This window comes from Zingiber officinale, chromosome 4A (genome assembly GCF_018446385.1).
Source record: "Zingiber officinale cultivar Zhangliang chromosome 4A, Zo_v1.1, whole genome shotgun sequence".
NCBI classification, from domain to species: domain Eukaryota; kingdom Viridiplantae; phylum Streptophyta; class Magnoliopsida; order Zingiberales; family Zingiberaceae; genus Zingiber; species Zingiber officinale.
Genome location: NC_055992.1, coordinates 118356671 through 118374440, shown reverse-complemented (window position 1 = coordinate 118374440; position 17770 = coordinate 118356671). Strand labels below are relative to the sequence as shown.

At 35.7% G+C, this 17770-nt stretch overlaps 2 protein-coding genes across 3 annotated transcripts in view; one reads left to right on the top strand and one right to left on the bottom strand.

The window, feature by feature from the left end:
- The window catches only part of LOC121970750 (endoribonuclease Dicer homolog 4-like), a 53287-nt gene extending 38736 nt beyond the window's left edge, over positions 1–14551 (top strand). The window contains exons 18-26 of one of the 2 annotated variants that reach the window (XM_042521658.1): positions 479–579; positions 1916–2121; positions 2244–2453; positions 4244–4708; positions 4839–5111; positions 7650–7979; positions 13259–13612; positions 13719–13834; positions 14050–14551. In XM_042521658.1, coding sequence (XP_042377592.1) covers positions 479–579; positions 1916–2121; positions 2244–2453; positions 4244–4708; positions 4839–5111; positions 7650–7979; positions 13259–13612; positions 13719–13834; positions 14050–14194 — 2200 coding nt within the window. In that variant the 3' untranslated portion in view covers positions 14195–14551. Of the gene's footprint in view, positions 1–478; positions 580–1915; positions 2122–2243; positions 2454–4243; positions 4709–4838; positions 5112–7649; positions 7980–13258; positions 13617–13718; positions 13835–14049 lie in introns of both variants that reach the window. The other variant, XM_042521659.1, reaches the window with a different exon arrangement.
- A 514-nt stretch (positions 14552–15065) lies between these two features.
- On the bottom strand, positions 15066–15434 carry LOC121972691. The gene has a single exon (XM_042524339.1). The coding sequence runs from the start codon at positions 15432–15434 to the stop codon at positions 15066–15068; it is 369 nt and encodes a 122-aa protein (XP_042380273.1).
- Between the last annotated feature and the right edge of the window lie 2336 nt (positions 15435–17770).

Here is a 17770-nt window from a genome sequence, read left to right as displayed (position 1 = left end):
CAAATTAAGTTAGGAAGTACAAGGCAAATACTAGGTCAGTTTAATACAAAGCGAAGAAACAATTTTAAGAATTTCAGCAAACCTTTCTAGTTTCTTGAGAAATGACAATGTTAAGGGTTGAAAGTGGAAAATAATATAGTAGAACTAAAATTTTCTCCTCCCAATAAGTTGTGTTGAGGACTGTTTCTCCATAAAGTTCTCAAATTTCTTATTGTTTTGATATAGTTTTCTTTCGTCCTCTTCTATATGTTCTTTAATCATCATTCTTTAATTGGTTAACCATGTAATTTCTAAGTTTACCAACCTTCCCATACTAGAATACTAGGTTTTTCATATCTCATTTACTCGACCTTTTAGCCACTTATTCTGTTACAGTGGCATCTCATATTTAATCATTTATGTTTGAATTGATTCTTTGTTGTGTATAGCAATGGTGGTAAAACCCAAAACTTATGTGTGATGTCACTGTTAAATCCAGGCTCCAGATCAAGCTATCCTATCCAGAACAACCTTTCTTGAAGGCCAAACAGCTCTTTGTTTTGCGTAACTTACTACACAATAGAGTACAAGAGAATACAGGTGACTCTAAATTTCACATTATATTTGTTTTTCACATAGATTATGGTAAAAGGTTATACTGTTTCAATATGTCTTTTAGTATCATATTTATATTAAAACTTGTCGCATAAGTTGAATACAAATTTAAAAGCCAAGCACCCATCTACATAGAAACTCTAGTTTCGGGTGTATATATATATATGCTAGTCCAATTATTACAAAATATCAGTTGCGTTGATGACTTTTATTGAGGATTTAGCAGGTAAGAACATGGATAGATGTGTAGATAACTGATTATTTTGTCTGCACATGTCTAGGTAGGATTTTATGCTTAATAACTTGTTTTACCATCAGAATTGACTAATATATTTTGAAGGTATATAACTCTCATTTTGTTAGCAATATTTTACTTGTTTCCATTCATAATTAATTTTGTATCAGAAATATGCACTAAAGTATCATTACCATAAAAGTTATTTTCACATGTATCATAAAAATCCTTATAGCAACTTTACATATACAACTCTGTATAATTTCTATGTATGTAAAAGCTCCCAACTCTTTAAAATTGTGCCTCTAGCAATTCACAATATCATGTATGTTATACCTATTGCTATTACACACGTACGTTATATTATAGGACTTAGCGCCAAAAGACTCTTACAAAGTAGCAAAACTTTATATTGATGTTTCCTATAAGACATTTTCTTTCAAAAAATTCTTAGAAATATGACCAAAATTTACAATCTTGCAAAGGTTGGATCTTATCCTCAATGGCGATTAGTTGGTTCAGAAAATTTGATATACTGTTCATTATGAGGATAAAACCTTTTATAGCAGTTGCACAATTGGCAATAACTAACACTATAACTGGAGATTAGCGGTTCTACCACATAAAGTTTTGCACTAGAAGGGAACACATTATTGACTTCAACAGATTCTAGAATGGGTGTATGGATTCAAATAATTATAAGTTTGATGAGTTTCTGGTTCTCCAATTATTGGGTTCCTCCCTATATATGTGTACTTGTATAAATTTACCTTACTAGTGAGATATGATGACTGAATTTTATATTTGTATGAGATAGTGCTACTGAATAATAAGCTCAATGTTTAGTTCTGTGAGTTACAAAATTGCAAGTCTACAGTTGATTCCAATTGTTTCACTTGTATCTCAATTGCTTGCTTCACAAAATATCATTACAAAAAGCACATGTTAAATGGTTGTGATATTAATATTCTAATACATTTGTAGTTGAGATCCATGTGATCAATTGATCATCTTTTACCCTATAAATGGATCTCACATGGTCTTATTAACTATAATAACCATTACTTTGACCCTTTGCAAAAACAGAGGCCCGTGTATCAAATGAGCATTTCGTGGAATTGCCTGCGGAGCTTTGTTCTTTAAAAATAGTTGGATTCTCTAAAGACATTGGGAGTACTTTGTCTTTGTTACCATCTTTGATGCATCGCCTTGAAAATCTTCTTGTTGCTATTGAACTGAAGAATGTGTTGTCTTCATCTTTCCCAGAGGCCTCTGAAGTTAGAGCTAGTTGTGTATGTGTTCTCATTCTTTTTGGGTTATCAAATTGTAGTCTGTCCATAGGTTTGCAATAAAAAAATATATATACGTCTATGTATTAACTTATTTTGTCTGAATCAGAATAAGTAAATTGCAGATCCTAGAAGCCCTTACTACAGAAAAATGTTCGGAAGGGTTTTCTCTTGAGAGATTTGAAGTGCTTGGTGATTCTTTCCTGAAATATGCAGTTGCCCGTCAAAGCTTTCTTTCCTATGAGGCCCTTGATGAAGGGCAATTGACCAGAAGGAGATCTGGTGTTGTGAATAATTCAAATTTATATGAGCTAGCAATTGCACAAAATTTACAGGTAACACCTTTTTCGGTTATGTATCCTTGGAAAACACCTTTTGTCTTTGCAATCTTCACTTCTGTTCTAAATGATAAAGTTGGATGTAGCTCATTGAATCATTCTTTGGAAGAGGTGGTGGTGGTGGGAGTGATACTCTTAATATCTGCACACCTGGATCTGACATTTTCCCTCATGGGACTGAGCATAGAGCAACAGCACACTGCTTCATGCTCATCATGACTGAAGGATTGTCTCCATCTTATTAAGATGTGATATCATGTTGGAGTAAGTTGGTGCTCTTTCCATCCCAAATTATTGGTCAATTTGAAGGGATATCCTCTTACCATGTGCAACCATGGGGCACTGCACTTGTTCCATTGAGTGGAGGAGCACTCTATCTTCCACATTAAACATGCATGGTGACTAAAATTCATTTCAAAGTAAAAGTAGGATGGCGAAAGAAGAAATTTTAGTATCGCAATGCGGACAACATTGCTACTATATGGACTTCAATAACAAATAGAATTAGATACCAGCCTAATTGAAGAGTATAAAACAAGGTGTAACTTCAAGAGAGCTGGTAATGATGATGTGGTATGTAGGAATCATAGTTGATGTAATGAAATAATGAATGTGTTAGAAGATTGGGAAAGTGACAGAAGTATAAAGGCCTTAAATAATTATGAAGCAGTTAAACATATGCAAGAAAATGATAAATAATAGAGTTCAAAGATCATGGTGATTCTTGTAGCAACATCAGAATTTAATATGAGAAGGATAGTTCATGATTGGTCAAATCAAAGAAAGGGAGTGTATAAAGGACAAAGATCCAAAGGCATTTCTATTAATTATATCAATGTGATAAATATCATTATATGTCATGACTATCGTTAAAACATCGAGTTCTTTATAGCTTTATGCATATTCTAAATAAACCAGCATACTGTTTGCCATTTGCAGATGATATTATATTAGCATAAGTTTGAAAAGTGAATTGTTGTGACAAGTGTTAGAAACTAAAATTAATATTTTAAATTAGGTAAAGGTAAAATAAAATATTCTTTATTAATGAAGAGACATGAATAAAATTTATTCATGGACAAGTTTGAATATGGGTCAAAGAATTGTGTTGAATTTCTTTGCTATCAGGTAAAAATACATTCAAAATTTTATCTAACAAAGGTATGGATGTTTATGTTTGCATTTTTTTTGTTTAAATCAATTCATTGTCTTGTAACATATTCTACAAGAGAAATGGGAACACACAGGATTGTTATCCTGCACACCCACGGGTGGGCACCTGTGGGTGACGGGTTGAGTTGGCATACTGTGAGCCGAGGGATTAACAAAAAACAAAAGGGTGGGCTCATTGATTTGGGATTAACAGCCCGTCGCCCACGGGTGCCCACCCGCAGGTGTACATGATATATTTGCTTTGTGGTAGTGTATTTTGGTCAAGCTTGTTGCAGTTATTCACAGGTGTACATGATATATTTGCTTTGTGGTAGTGCATTTTGGTCAAGCTTGTTGCAGTTATTCATAGTTGATTATGGTCTTGAGCAACTTTCCTACAAACTACAAAGTGATAATTCAATTACTTTCCATGTTCTTTTTTTTTTAATTTTTATTTGTCCAATTTAGAGTTGCACTTTGTCAGATTTTTTTAGGTTTCTTCTTGAAACTTATCTATTTTAGATGTTTACACTAGCTTAATTTGTTTCTTTTTGATAACTGATTTGGCAATATTTACAAGTCCATTGAAATCAAACTTTATTTTTTTTAATTGTCTGTCTGTATTTAAATTTCAGGGCTATATACATGATGATTCGTTTGATCCATCACAATTCTTTGCACTTGGCCGCCCTTGTAAACATTTTTGCAACACTGATACTGAATCTATTATTCATCCTCGAGGAAAGATCAATGAGAATGGTGGAGATGAAAGATGTAATATTAAATGCACCAAATCACATCAATGGCTGCAAAAGAAAACCATTGCTGATGTTGTTGAGGCTCTTATTGGTGCTTTTCTTGTTGAAAGTGGGTTCAAAGCTGCAATTGCATTTCTACGTTGGATTGGCATACCAGTAGATTATGACATTTCAAATTTTTATCGAGTTTGTGACTCAAGTAACAATAATTTGTCTCTTATGAGTAATATCAATGTGAAGGGACTGGAAGGAGAACTAGGTTATAATTTTCGTTTTAAAGGCCTTCTTCTTGAAGCTTTTGTGCATCCTTCCTACAGTAAGCACTCTGGTGGATGTTACCAGGTCTGTCTTTTAATGACATGTTTAAATCTATGATAAGAATCCAATCAAAGTTTCATAGTATAGTATGCTAAGTTGAACATTGCATATAAAGTTTTTCTGATGCATGAACTGCCTTCTATTTCTTAATTAGAAACTAGAATTCCTTGGAGATGCCGTCTTGGACTACTTGATTACATCATATCTCTACTCAGCTTATCCAGAATTGAAGCCAGGTCAAATAACAGATTTACGATCATTAACAGTTAACAACAACACTTTTGCAAATGTAGCTGTTCAGAGATCCCTTCATAAGTATCTGATACAAGATTCAAGGTGTCTTGCAGAAGCAGTACATGAGTTTGAAAGTTTTGTTCTTTTATCTGATTTAGAAAAGGACCTCATTGAGGAACCTGCATGTCCAAAGGTAAATTGATTCTGTTAGATGGTTCTTCATTGGTGTATTCATGCTTAGTTATCATTGATATCTGACACTCCACTTTACTATGTATTAGTGTAATAAAATGTGATTTAAAAAATTTGAATATCTATAATAATTTACTCCTCCATAAATCTTAATGGAGAGATAAGATTCATGTAGTTCAGATAATTGGGGCACACACAACTTGCGAAGTGGTTTATAAAACTAAGATATGCCAAGTGTCACAGTTTGAGTTTACCCATTTTAAGACACCGTTGGACCTACAAATTAATTAACTTGTTCTCTCATTTTTGATGGTTGGTATACCTCTGATTGGGAAGAGCTAAAATGGGAGGGTGGGGTCATCATTGAATTGAATCCTTATATTTCTTTGATTAAGAATAAATTTGGGTTATTACTTAGACTTATACTTGGTTTTAGAGCAAATCTAATCCTTGAAATTGTGTGGTGCTCTGGTTGGGAAGAGCTAAAATGTGATGGCAGGGTCATCATTGGATTGAATCTTTATATTTCTTTGATGAAGAATAATTTTGGGTTATTAAGTAGACTTTGAATGTTAATAGTTAAATCAGGAATGGGGAGTTTGTGACACTTAAGTTTAACTGGCCATAGGTAGTGGTGGGCTCACAAGGGGCATTTTAAGAGTTACATGAGAGAACTATCATTAACTTGAACATAAGTATTTTGGAATATGCTTAGCCCTATCTAGTTAGTGCTTTACCTCTCTATAACCATGGCTAATTGTTGTATTTGGTAAAAGTGGATACACGCCTAGTCTTGATGAGACATTCCATTGGGAAACAGTTATATGTAGTGGTCTTCCACTTGTTGGATCTCACATGCTATTGACTAAGGAGACTTGGGACCTTTACTAAGAATGTCAAGTATTAAGTGAGATCTTAACATATCAATTTATTACCATGTGATAAGTTGTGCTGTAATAAGAGTGGTTTACAGGACTTAAATGAGTGAGCAATTGTGTCAGATTTGTATCAAAGTTCTCTAATTTTCTATGTCATAAATTTGGTAATGTTATGTTAATATTATACTAATAAATTCTATAAATATTAAGGAGTGAATTTATTAAATAATAGACGATATATTTAGATTTTTAGATTTTCTTATTTGTTGTAAATACATTTTTTCTTATTTTCCAATGACAAATATAAAGGCAATAAAAAACTCAAAGTTCCCACTAAAATTGAGTTCTCCATTCTAGCTACCAGCCCTCAAGTTGAGCTACCTTTACCATACACCAAAAGAATAATTATACGATAAATGATATCATACAAGCACAATCACAAAACATTTTAATCTAGCATTGTAATCAATCCCTAGGCAGCTCACTCATTGTCTAGGCAATCACAATATTGCATGCTCAATGACAAAAAAAGGAAAAGCATTACATTCACTCAACATTCTCTCATGGTTCTTATGCCTAAAGATCTTTAGATCCTTAAATCCATTAAACTCCTTGTTGAGTCCAATGTCGCTATGCAAATTTAGAGCAACACCTTGATTCAAACCTCACTCTAGAGTCCATCAAGCCCCTCCCCTATTTCTAGGTCACTAACACAATCCAAACCAACTCCGAGGCAACATACCCCATCACCGACTATTCATCCAAGCCTGCTACGCTTGAGTCCACTGAGCTCCTCCCCAAGCTCTAGTGCACTCAATCCAAGCCAAACTTTCAAGCAGTGAGCTCCTTGCTGAACTCCACAATCTTAACGATTGTCATATCCATAATTTGATCCCACTGGGTCCATTGAGCACCACCTCCACACGATCCATGTCTCCAATAGCACATGATCTCAATGATTATCATGTGCACTGTCAAACTATTTGCACACTCAATGCACGTTTAAAACCATTGGGCGGACCTAACTTAAACCACCTTGCCAACATATCAAAACAAAACAACATGATTAAATCCAATCACAAGGCAAGAGTTGTTTCACCAGCAAGATTGAGTGAGCATGCATTAGGTATCTATAGGTGAAAAATCAGATGGAAAGCTGGGAAAATGGCTACTAGTTAAGCAAGGCTAATCGCTGTTGGCTTATTGTAGCACCTGGTAGACACTGGTCTCTGTATCACTCCTATTGTGTAGGCCAGGATGGTGAAATTATGGATCCTTAAGACTTTACTGGTCTTCATTCCTGGTTGGACTGATAAGTATATGTTTGGCAATATGGAGTGATACCTCAGACATTGGTTCTGTTTATATTTTTATCTGTTAGACAAGGTTGGTTTTATCTATCCCATGCTATGAAGGTAATAATGCTTTTTGGTGTATGCTTGTTATTTTCTGGGGAATTTAGTGAAATTAATACCAATTTTATAATTATTCAAGTAGCAAAAAGTAACTTTCATTATAAAATCTTCCTTTTGCAGCTGCAGCACCTTTTCTTGATCAACATACTTCAGTTTGTCTTGACTCTACTGTTAGCTTGTATTAGAAAAAAGTTATTTGTTCACTATGTCGTGGATTAATTTGTGAATTTGTCATCAATTTGTTAGGTACTTGGTGATATAGTCGAATCTTCTGTTGGTGCGGTACTTCTCGACACTGGATTTAACTTAAAGATTGCTTGGGATTTAATGCAAAACCTATTGAAATCTGCTTTGGATTTCTCTAGTTTTCAGATTAATCCTACTAGAGATCTACGAGAACTTTGTCAGCATTTGGGTTTCGTGTTGAGGCTCCCGGAGCCAATTAAAATCCATGAAGTATATCTTGTCAAGGTAGAAATTGATATAAATGATGTACCGTTGACATTTAAATCAAGCAACAAAAATTCTAAAGCTGCTAGAAGAATGGCTTCGCAAGAAGCACTTTCTGTGCTAAAGGTATGGCCAATACTCCACTTCTCTATTTGTTTTTATATTGTCTATTTATTCATGAAACTAGTTCACATATGTATTCTTAAAACTAGTTCTAATATGATCAAGAGCTAAAGCTGTTGTTGTTTCTAGAAGTTTCAATTGCCTATTTGTTTAATTTTTTAGAGCATGCCTACAATCTTTGGGTGCTCACAAAAATTCAATTATAAAAGCTTTATATTGTAAGGCCCATCCCTATACAGGAATATATTTCTGAGAGCTAATAACATGAGAAAGTCTAAATTGTGAAAAGCATGTTGAAGCATATAAAAATAATCATTAGACTTTTCATCTCAAAATAAAAAGATGGCGATACTTTTTAGTTGCCACTTATATTGAACTCTGAGGTTGGAAAAAGAAAACAATGCATTGCGTTGTTGTGAAGAGATAATTTCGTGCGTATATAGAACTCAATATGGGAATTCTAAACCTAAAATATCAATATAAATCTACTGCAGCAATAAGTTTGTAGCCTAAATACCTCTTACACACCCCCTCAAACTTGAACTTAGATACTACCTACGTCCCTCTTGTTACATAAGCTAGACAAACTCTTATAGTCAAATGTTGATTAGGCACGACAATAATGAACAAAAATATTACACATACGCATGCAAAAAAGGGTTATGGGGCTAATGGAGCACAAAGCCAACAATCCAACTAGCTCTAAAACACCACAGCTAACAATATCTCATGAGGGATCATAGTAATGAATCTTTCGAGTAGGCTTCTTCTTGAAATGTCATGTACAACAACACACAATAGACCTAGGGAAAGAAAAAGATTCTTAAGTGTCCTAGGCAAAAAATAGGACAATTTGACTGTTTGTCATGGACAATGTCACCATGGTTTAAAGTGTCGTGTCGAGACGGTCGAAACGTCTCGTTCGCCCTACGACCGACATTAGCATGACCCTAGCACCAAACCCGTAACAGCTGCGACGTGTTGCGCGACCTCGTGGCCACAGTGGAGGGGTCGCATAACCCTTTCGCTACCGCCGCAGAGGCGTCGCGCGACCTTGCGGCCGCTGCAGAGGGGTCGCACGACCACCACAATAGCATCAAAGTAGTCACACAATCCCCGTGGCCATGGCTGAGGGGTCGCGCAACCCCGCGGCAGTGCCAAAGTCGCACGAGCTTGCGAGTGGTGTCGGATTTTGGATTTTTTTTTTTAATTAAACTTAGATTAATTATTTTAATCAACTCCTAGCTATGATGGAGATAATCTAAAGAGACTTTATTAAATCCTAATAAAACTATCTAATTAATTTTATATTTTATTTATTTTAATTTAAAATTATAATAATTTTTAATTTATTTATTTATCTATTTTCACATCTTTTGCTTTTTTAAAAGATTATTTTTGATATTGCTTATTTTTTAAATATTTATGTTAAATATTTTATTTTTTAATTAATATATTTTATATTTAAAATATACCGAAATTATATCGACACGGCACGATACGATACCGAAACCGTATCGTTCCGGTCCAGAACTGAAACCTTGGCACGGGTAGAAATTTTAAACCTTGAATGCCACTGTACACTAGACAACTTTCACAATGTGTCACTATCAGAAATGCACAACAGAAGCCGAAGAATATCACACGCAAGGGCTAAAAGCAGTAAGTACTAATAAGGAAAAACAAAAGGATCTACGTAGACTTTTTACTAACAAGTGTACTCAAATCTCATTGGCCAAACATCATCTGCTGCTGCCAGTCTCTTTGAAGGCCAAAGGAATTAAGTAAATCAACAAAAAAAAATGCCCTGATTAGGAATGTGAAAAGTGTGATTTACATATATCAACTAACATCAAAGGTGCAGCAACACCGTCAATCAAGCATCATATTCCATAACATGAATACAAAACCACCACCTTCAGCCATGCATATTACTTGATATAAATGTTATAGCTAAAGATAGCATACCAACAACCAACTGCAACAGAAAATAACTACATGTATGATGAATGCACTAATAACTTTGTAAGCTAGGGTCATGTTAATTGTGGCACCACATGCTCATTACATGGATCCCGTGATCTTTGATCATTTTCTTTGGACAATCTACTAAATGATAGAATAATATAAGTGTGAATACAATGTGCAAGTACAATAATTATGTCGACAACAATCGTATAAAAAAAGAAGCATAAGTTGTCGGAGGCCTCTCGGTGTCGTAGTAGTTGTAGCTTGCATGTACAAAGAATGAGCGTAGTAGAAAATTGAGAAGCAGGAATTCTATCTGGCTCAGAGCTCAAGAGATTCTTTTATAAGCCTCGTTCCGTCGATTGATAAGAGTCTCCGTCGACTGAACTGATATGTCAACTGATCACTCTATCCATTTTATGATCCTCTGTTCCTTGTTTGCGTTGATCTCGATTGTAGAAATCTCGCTGTTCTGTCAACGTATCAAAATCTTTCCATCGACTGAACCTTTCTTTCTTTGTTTGCGATCCACTCAATCCCTGAGATTACGTTGTTCCGTTATCTGTCGACTGAACAACTTTTTCCTTTTGTGCTCTAATTTGAATTTCACTATTTTGATATTTCATTGATCCGTCGACTGAACACCTTTGTTCCGTCGACGGAACATCATTTTTTGCAAAACAGTGTTAGTAAACAAAAATAATATTTTCCCTGCAAAACAGAATTAGAACATAATTTTGCAAGATAAGTTTAGTGCAAATATAGTATGCATAATTCAGACAGTTAGGACCTCTTGATCTCAACTTAGAAACCATCGTTGGTTTCTTCAGTTGGATCAGTACATAAGGTTTGTCCCTAATGGGACACGACCTCACTTCACTACCTCGAGTAGTTTACCTCAACTCACTTGCGAAATATCTGGTCCTTCAGACCTGTTTGGACTTTCTCTATTCAATGTCTGATCGTGTGATCTACTAAGACTTTTCTTGCAATACTAAATTAGCACAACAACAAATAATAGTAATGTAAAATAGCGTTGGTAAAATTATACTTAGGTTTATCAAAATCCATTGGTCCGGTCGACTACTTAACTCACCGACGAAACAACCTAAGATTACTTCCCTCTATAGTTTTTCCTCTTGCTAAACATCAGAGCATCAAATCATCTTGACTTGCTTGGACTTGCTAGTCACTCGGTAGACTACTTACCACTTGCAGTCATCTAGTCAACCTTGCCTGACTAGACTTTTCACTTGACTAGGTCAACCTTAACCAAGCTCCATTAAACATATTGTCAGACATCAATACCCTAGAGGTCAATTGCACCAACACTAATTCAACACACTATATTATTACTATAAATCATATAACATTGAATGCCTTAGCTTATAAACAATATCATGACAATAAACATAAACTCATATTGAGCACAATTTATAAGATAAATGTTAAACATGTAATCAAACATGATATCATAAGAGAATACATGACTTGAGAAGGTAATCCAGCATAATGGTAAGAGAACAAACTCAATCAAAGATATAAGATAAATCAAATTACCTCACTAATTTTTGTTTTGCCCCAATCAACTTGACTTAAACATTCTGACTTACCCTACTCTAAGAAGCAATCTAGGCAAACAGTATGTGGCTGCCTAGGCAAAAGTGGAAGGGATCAATTCACCTAATGATCAAGTAGTCTTGTTCAAGGTTCAAAATCTTTGAGCTGTATTGATGTTTTCAATGCATGATATGGGTAATGGATTGGAGGTTGCAAGAGGAAGGAGATGAAGCATAGGAAGGAACACTCTATGTATCAAGCATTTTAAATCTTGTACTATGTCGAGCGAAATGGTCAAAACGTATTATTCCTGTAAATTACCAAGACCTGATACCACTTAGCACAAACAATGTCATCTTTATTTGCTTCATCTCTTTCCTCCTTCAATCTTCAATCTTCAATCTTCAATCTGTCACCTACACCATGCATCGGAGCATCGACACGATACTAAATCAGTCCAATCAAATGTCAAAACTACATTGCTTGAGATTTTGAATCTTAGTACGGAGTGGTATTGAGTTTCAGTAATTTACCAGAATGATACGTTTCCACCGTTTCACCCGGCATGGTACAAGATTTCAAACCATGGTCCTGTTTGGCAGTTGTTCCAAAAAGTGATCAGCCTAGGCAAACCAGGCAGTCCAAGCGCCTTAGATTGGAGCAGTTTAGGTAGGTTCTATAAAAAAAGGATTTACTTAATTGGTTCACTTGAATAAAATCAAAATATGCTGACCAGCCACATCTTTCATAATTGAATTGTTGCCATTCTTTAGCTTTCAAACTGATGTATCATTTTAAATTTAAAAACAGGCAATGTGCATTATATAACTTAGACCTTCTGGAATTATCGAGGTGGTTAAGTTCTAGGCATTGATGTGTATATTGTGTAACTTATCGTTTAGTTGATAACATCTTGCAGTCAATTTCTTAGCTATAGAATTTGTTTTTTGGTAAACTGAAATACACACTAATTATTATAACATCAAATAAACTTATTTAGAGTTTAAAATTGAGCTGAAGGCGTTCTTTATTTTTCAAACTTATGTATTTTAGAGTTTAAAATAAAATAAAGGCAATATGCATTCTATAATTTAGATCCTCATGAATTATCTAGATGGTGATGTTCTAGAAGTTGATGGTGGATATCATGACATTGAAGTTTCAAGATTCCATTTTCTTCTTTACCCTACTAAATTGTCACAAGCTCCTGACTAGTTACAATGTTCATTGACTCCCCCAACCCCACATTAAGAAGTTACAACTTAGAAGGGATGAGAATTTGAAATTAAAAAATTTGAGATTATGTTCATGTTATGTAATCAATTTTGTGATAATTAAATGCTCTCTTAAATTGGTTTTACTTGCAAGTTTGTTTTAACTTTACAATGCATGTGTATTTTGCAGGTGCTACAACTATATATGGTTCTTTCAATTTCATTTATATCAGTATCAACTGTATTAGATGCATTCAGTTTTGTGTTAAGTTGTGTCACTTGTATTCAGTTTGATATTGCCATTATCTAGCTTTTATCACTTGTTGAACCTTGTATCTATATCAGTCTAGACATTTTTTCAGAATGGTACTCATTTGGATCGTCCAATCTGCCTTGAGATTGAAATCTATGATTCATTACGTATGATATAAATCAATCTGTATTTGAGTTGTTCCTATAAAAATTTGGGACTTAGGGTTTTATTGACCTTGATTTCTCATCTATTTTGCTCACTGCTAATAGTTGTATGTCTTCTTGCAGGCTCGTGGATATAAGCTTAAAAGTAAAACATTGAAGGAAGTTTTGCTGTCAACTAAAAAGGGTGAAGCAAGACTGATCGGATTTGATGAAGAACCTATAGTGATGGTCGATCTGGAACATGGTCTGGAGAAGTTGCAAATCCAGAATTCAGGAGACATTCTACAGTCGTCTGATTCTGGAAGAGGAAACGACCTGTTGAAATGCAGTGTAAATTCTAAGTCATCTAGAGTAGATTTAGCTGGTGCCAGGATCACTGAATCTTGCAACATAAGTAATGATCACCAAACTCAACAATCCATGAGAAATAATGTTCAGACCAGTGAATCAAGTGCAAATGAAAAACACACCAATACAGTTCGTATGAGTTTTATATTTCCTTTTTTTCCCCTTCTTGTGATGACAAACAAGAATAAAATCTTCTATGGAGATTTTTAGAATAACTTTACCTTTATTTTTGTAGGTTTTTTCAGTTCAGAAACCAGCCAAGTCACGGCTGATGGAGATATGTGCTGCCAGCTACTGGAATCCTCCATTGTTTGAGTGCTGCAAGGAGGACGGTCCGAGCCATCTAAAAATGTAAGTTAATTATTAAGACTTAATTGTAAATACAGTAAGTAAAATACAACTTCTATGCCTAAATACAAATTCACAATACCGGCTAATTATATGAAATCAAATGGGAAACTGTGTTTTAACGAATAGTCAATTATATCGAACTTCAGATAGGCTAAAAACTTGTACCATGTTAAAAGTTTTTTATTAAAGATGTATATACATGCATACCTATGCAGGTTCACGTACAAGGTTATAGTAGAGATTGTTGGCGCTGAATACTTAGAGTGCTTTGGTGATCCTAAGCCACAAAAGAAAGCCGCTCAAGATCATGCTGCAGAGGGTGCATTGTGGTATCTCAAACACACTGGATACATACAGTAATTCATCTCTCACTCTTCTTCAAATCCTTTTTCTTACTCATCGACTCTACACGATAAATTAGCATTGGATAGTAGATAGGGATGAAAAGTATAGCGAAAATATTATCATCAACTCTTCTATGTACGCATTGATTGATGATGGCATGCACTTGTGCTCACACAATGCCTTGAGGTAAATGACTCGCGTAGTCATAGAATGTCCCAAGGTATACGACTCATGTACTAATATCTGCACAATCAATAGCTCAAGGTAAATGATCCGTGTGTGCCTTTTAAGGCAATTGATTCTTGTAAATTGTGGTCATGAGAATCGACTTTGCCTTTTCTAAGATGCAAATCAGTTTATTTGTTCTTCAAATGGGATTTGTGCAAAATGCTAAATAGTCTCTTGTAATCTTAATTAGACTTACTCAATTTTCCACTCAATGATTAAATAGTGAGTTATGACATATATTATACGCATCGAGTAAACTAGCAGAAACTAATTGATGCATAAATGAATATATTACTCAATTCTTATTTATATTTGATTAAACAAATACAAAAATATATGAAATAAACAAAGTTGAATATTAATGAGCATTACTTTTTTTGTTTAAAATTTTTTTATTTAAAAAAACAACACTTTCTTAGTTGCTATAATTTTAAATTATTGAACACATATAAATTAATATTTTAACTTAAATTATAGACATAATAATTTGGCTAATTGAGTTTCATAAGTTTAAATAATAAATTTCAATAAATAATAAATAAATTTAAACAATCAAATCGGCACCCGAACACTCGAGCCAGATCTTTAAATTATAATTGGAAACCCATATACAAAGGCCACCGACACAGCAGCCCGTGCCGGCGAATCGTCTCAAGAGTCAAGACGCCACCACAACTGCGGCGGCGGGGGGCGGCGGTGAGTCGGGGAGGCGCGAAGCGAAGTTCCTGTACCGGCACCTACCGCCGACGGGGGCGTCCTCCTCGTCCTCCTCCATCCCTTCGTCGAAGTTGAGGGCGTAGCTGACCGAATCGTACCCAAAATCGCAGGGGCCCCGACGCCGGTTATGGTGTCGCCCGATCCGCGCCATCAGGCTGCGGCACCTGCCCCCGATCTCCTCCTGCATCTCCTGCGCCCTCGACCTCATCCGGGTCGCAGATGACCGGATCAACGACTCCGTCCGTTCGCCCTCCTCGTCCCCGGCGGCGACGCCGCCTAAGCAGCAGCAGAAGCGGGTTCCCAATTGCATCAGTAATTAGGGTTCTGAGAGGCAGTGAACTGATGACAGATGATGGTTTCGGGTAATGCTAATTGCGCGTATATATATATCTCTTATGCACGCGGAGTTAACGGAGTTGGAATCCGTGTGGAGTAAGCTGTCAAGGCCAAAATAAGAATTAAATGTGGACGTCGACACGGATAGGAAAAGGCAGAGAAGCGTCGGCGTTGCGCTTTGGAGACTTAATTAAGATATCGAAGACTTAATTAAGATATCGATTTCAGAAGATATATTTATTTAGGCGTACACGAAAGGAAAAGGGTGGAGTAAGTGAGTGAGGCACTCGAAAGTCAAAAAGCAAGCGACGCAAAATGAGTGGATAACTTCACACTCTTGAGTGGAGAGAAATCACCAAATTCATCCACACAAAACAAATTAAGTATATATGAAAAAAAAAGTTAAAAGATATGAAGAAGTAATATTTTTTATTCTCCCTACTTTTACTTTCATGTAGACCCTAATTAACAGTGTCAATTTACGTTTGGCATGACTCAAATGGATCGAGTTATATTGGACTCAATTAGGACGGTAAACAAGTCGAGTCTAATCGAGTTTTGAGATGTTAAAATTTATTTGATAAGGTAATCAAGTCGAGCCGAGCCAAACTTTAAATGAATCAAGCTTTGGAACTGAGTGTTCAAGCTTGGCTTGGTTTAATTTTGATGAACTTGAGTTTGTTTGAAACTTGACTTCAGTTTGGTTCATTTAGATAGTATTAAGCTCTCAATTCAAGCTTGCCTTAAGCTTGGTTTGAGCTTGACTCGAGCTTGGTTCATTTAGATATTATCAAGCTCTCAATTCAAATTTGTTTGATTGTTTGATTAATTATTATGTTTGATAATTTAAACTTATTATTTATTTTATTGTTTATTTAGCACATTGAAAAGAGTTTTATTAATGAATATGGTTCGTGAATATTGTTCATGAACGTTGTTCATCAACATTGTTCACGAACGTTAACGAGCTGAACACATATATATTCAAACTTGTTTGTTTAGCTTAACGAATTGTTCAAGTTTGTTTGTTTAATTAATCTTATGTATATTGAACGAACATAAATAAACTCTTACTAAGTTGAATATCAAATTTATTTACGAATATTTGATTCATTTACAGCTCTAAACTCAATTGGCCCTGCAAACTAAGTTAATCTCACATCTTGCCCTTTTTAGGAGAGCTTTATTGTATGTACCTTCGGGGGCTAGAGCATAGTTCGTAGGTAGGATTCTAATTCTATACAGGGATCAATTTAAATTGCATCGATAGGATCAGATCTTTAGGGTCCAAAGTCTATAAATCCAAAAAAAAATTATAAAGTGGTCCGGTTAAAAAGCCAACAAAACAACTCTAATAAAAAATATACAGCATCATTGTAATATATGATTCTACTATTATCACGATTCAACAAATTATAGGCTAAGTACAATTAGTGATTGCTCGATAATAGTTAGTTCCTATCTGTGTGTAACAAGCAATATCGACATGCTTCTTAATTACTTAATGCAGGTCCGTACCTGAGTTTTCGTAAGCCTGAGTCGCAGTTTCAAAATTAAGCCCCTGCAATCAATTTTTCTTAATCAAAATATTCTTTATTAAAACCTATAAAATACAAAGCAAAATATTAATTTGAAATTGTATATACAATATATATTGATCTTGTCCGAATCGCTGAATCAACGGACACTGGGCACGTGGCGCTCTCCAAGTTGCTGACGTAGATCTCCGACCGGTCGTATGGAGCTCCGGCGAACCTGCAAAGAAGTCTGGCTGGGAAGGGGTTCCCGGCGACGACCCTCCGACGCTCAAGTTAGGCAAGTGGACAACAAAGAAGTGGCTCCGAATCTCGTAGAATGCGTACCTCCGACGAAAGGTGAGGGCCTTTATATAGGGCTGTGGAGAAGCGAGTGCACACATACCGAGGTGTACACGTGTCCTTTCCCATACCGTAATATGGGCTTGTCAGAGGAGCTTACCTGACACCATACTGCTACAGTCTGAGCACGTCTCTGATGGGACAGCGGATCCTTCTGTCGTAAGATTTTGAGTATGGCCTGGACGTAGAACATGCCCGATGTCAGAAGATGTTTCCTTGTCCTTTTGTCTCTTCTTACTCCATGCCGAGTGTCCGGTCGGTCGGCAGTCATGGGCAGCGTCCGACCGGTCATATGTGCTGGTCCACTTCAGGAGATTCCCGGTAGTGTGCTCTGTGGAGACTGTTCGCAGTATTGCTACTTTATGCATTCGGCCGAGAGGGCCACCCGCTCAGCCCTACGACCCTGTTCAACATGAGCGTCAGAACCCTGACA